Source organism: Microtus ochrogaster, chromosome 2, assembly GCF_000317375.1.
Source record: "Microtus ochrogaster isolate Prairie Vole_2 chromosome 2, MicOch1.0, whole genome shotgun sequence".
Taxonomy (NCBI): domain Eukaryota; kingdom Metazoa; phylum Chordata; class Mammalia; order Rodentia; family Cricetidae; genus Microtus; species Microtus ochrogaster.
The window spans coordinates 4,537,056-4,539,830 of NC_022010.1; the positions used below are offsets into that span (position 1 = coordinate 4,537,056).

Sequence of the window (2,775 nt, forward strand, 5' to 3'; positions counted from 1 at the left end):
CTTCCCTCCTTCCCTCCCTCCCTCCCTCCCTCCCTCCTTCCCTCCTTCCTTCCTTCCTTGCTTGCCTGATTAATTTATGGTTTTCTGTTTGTAAGAAGTTGGAGTTAATACCAACCATAGTAACCTGAGCTTGCCAGCAAGAGGGCAGACAAAAGGCCAGCACCCCACTTCAGTGCCTTCAAGGGGAGTGTTTGGTCTGTGGTAGCTCCTTTCTCGGCTTTATAAGTCATTGCAAGTGATTTCTTCCTTCCTCTGCTCAGTTCTGTGGTTCCCACAGAAGTCTGGGAACATTATTTTATCTCAAGTGGCTATGGTAACTAGTGTCTGTGTGTTTCAACTTGCTATGTATTTGGAGACTCCCAGAAGGGACCAAGTCATATCATCAGATCTTAACTCTTGGTCCATTCTGCTCTGATGTCCTGTCCCTAGACTTGTGCGAATAAGGAAAGCAGACTTAAGTGGCTGATTGTTGACATTGCTGGATGGAGAAGATCATGGCCTCACCTGACTTCTTTTGTCTTTGTGTAAGTGCATGGATTTGAACAGTGATGTCAGGTGTCCTTCTGTGTTTTCTCGATAGATTGCTGAACAACTTTTATATGATCACTGGAAAAAGAACAACCCCAGGCTTCGAGAGGTGAGAATGAAGAGCCTTGCGTTGCTTTGCCCGGGTGGGGATAGTGTGCTTTCAGATTTTTTTGTTTATTTTGCTTTGTTTTGTTTGGTTTTGGTTTTTTGAGACAGGGTTTCTCTGTATTAGCCCTGGCTGTCCTGGATCTCACTCTGTAGACCGGGCTGGCCTCAAACTCACAAAGATCCGCCTCCACCTACCTCTACCTCCCAAGTGCTGGGATTAAAGGTGTGTGCCACTGCGCTGGCTTTTGTTTGGCTTGAATCTGGATTTGTGCTGGGTTGATACAGAGGAAGAAAGATCACCAGGCAGACGGTCTGGTCGGACAGCACTGAGCAGTGGCCATGAACTCTGCTGCACACATTGCCATTGGGATATGATCTTTGACCCCAGAACTCTTCCCAATAGGCTGCAGAAACCTGGGCAGGTGGGCTCAGGCTGTCTCTAAGAGCAGCTTCTGAAGGAGAGGAGTGTACAAGGATGTTGTCTTTAGTTCTGTAGTAAAGAGTGAAGAAAGGGGCTTCTGGGTGGAGGTGGCAGGAAGAACTGGCCTGTGGTGCAGGAACAGAGCCAGGAAGCTGGAAAGGGCCGGATGGGACTGTGGTACCCAAGAGTAGGAGTCCTGAAGTGATGAAGCTGGTTAAGTAGATGGGGCCAGACCTTGAGCAGTATTGCCTGAACTCCTTCAGAGGCACTGGACCACTTTAGCAGTGTGCAGGGCCAGAGCTGCATCCTGGGGCACCCCTGCACAGTTGCATCCTGGGGCACCCCTACACAGTTGCGTCCTGGGGCACCCCTGCACAGCTGCCTCCTGGGGCACTCCTGCACAGTTGCATCCTGGGGCAGCTCTGCACAGCTGCATCCTGGGACACCCCTGCACAGTTACCTCCTGGGGCACCCCTGCACAGCTGCCTCCTGGGGCACCCCTGCACAGTTGCATCCTGGGGCACCCCTGCACAGCTGCATCTTTTTGGCAGCATTGTTGGAGTTAGCTGGGCCTGTGTGTGTGCGCGCGTGCACGAGCTGCTGTTGGGCTCCTGAGGTGGAAGCCCAGACTAGGATGGAGGAGACAGGAGTCTGAGACCTGGGGACAGAGAATGTCTTGGTTTGGATCACTAAGCAGAGACTGGCTGGAGGATGTTAAGCCTGTTGCTGATAATGTTTATACATTTCAGCAGTGTTTGGTTCTGTCATTTTATGTACCTTCTTATGTCTTGAAATTGCCAGTAGCAATTTCCAGGTGAGATGGGCTCAGCAGGGAAAGGTGTTTGCTGCCAAACCTGGTGACCTGAGTTTCATCCCAGGAACAACAGTATAAAAGGAGAGAACCAACTCCCACAAGTTGTCCTCTGGCCTACACACACACACACACACACACACACACACACACACACACACACACGCATACACACACGCATATGTATATGCACACTAAATAAAAAATGTAAAAAATACTAAAAAATAAGAAAGCTGAGTGGGATGGTTCACTCTTTTTTGATTTTGTTTTTGTTTTGAGACAGGGTCTTACTATGTAGCCCTGGCTAGCCTGGAACTTCTTATGTAGAGCAAGCTGGCCTCGAACACACAGATCCTCTGCCTCCTAAGTGCTGGGCTTCAAGGCTCTCGCCACCATCCACCAGGCTCTGGTTCACTCCTTTAATCTCAGCACTGAGGAGGAGGCAGAGGCAGGCAGGTCTGTGAGTTCAAGGCCAGCCTGATCTAAGCTACTAGTTTGTTAGGGACGTTTTGGTGACCCGAGCTCAGGGCTGGCTCTGCTCCATTGAGCTGTTTCCTGGGCTCCTTTGAAATCGCAGTTCCTGAGAAATGCGTCCTGCTCACCCGGGGCTCTGGTTGTAAACTGGGCTTAGAAGCAGCTGGTCCTTTGTTTCCTACCTGCTGAGTGTGCAGATTGGTTTTGTTGTTGATGATTTTATGGATTACTGTGTGTGTGAGGGGCACAAGTGTGCCCTGGTGACTGTGTGGAGGTCATTTCTCTCCTCCCACCTCGCTGAGGCAGCGTTTGTCTTCTTTCTGCCACTCAGCCGAGCACTCCGAGCTTGAGGCAGTTCTCTCGCTTCCACCTCCCTCTTACCACAGAGATGTGAGGAGCACACACACACACACACACACACACACACACACAC

The 2,775-nt window shown here is 50.5% G+C and overlaps 1 protein-coding gene across 3 annotated transcripts in view; it reads left to right on the top strand.

Moving 5' to 3' along the window:
- The window catches only part of Tchp (trichoplein keratin filament binding), a 15,895-nt gene that overhangs the window by 2,361 nt on the left and 10,759 nt on the right, over nucleotides 1-2,775 (top strand). For all 3 annotated transcript variants that reach the window (XM_005344271.2, XM_026788684.1, XM_026788689.1), the window contains exon 4: nucleotides 581-637. In XM_005344271.2, the coding sequence (XP_005344328.1) occupies nucleotides 581-637 (57 nt within the window). The remainder of the gene's footprint in view (nucleotides 1-580; nucleotides 638-2,775) is intronic.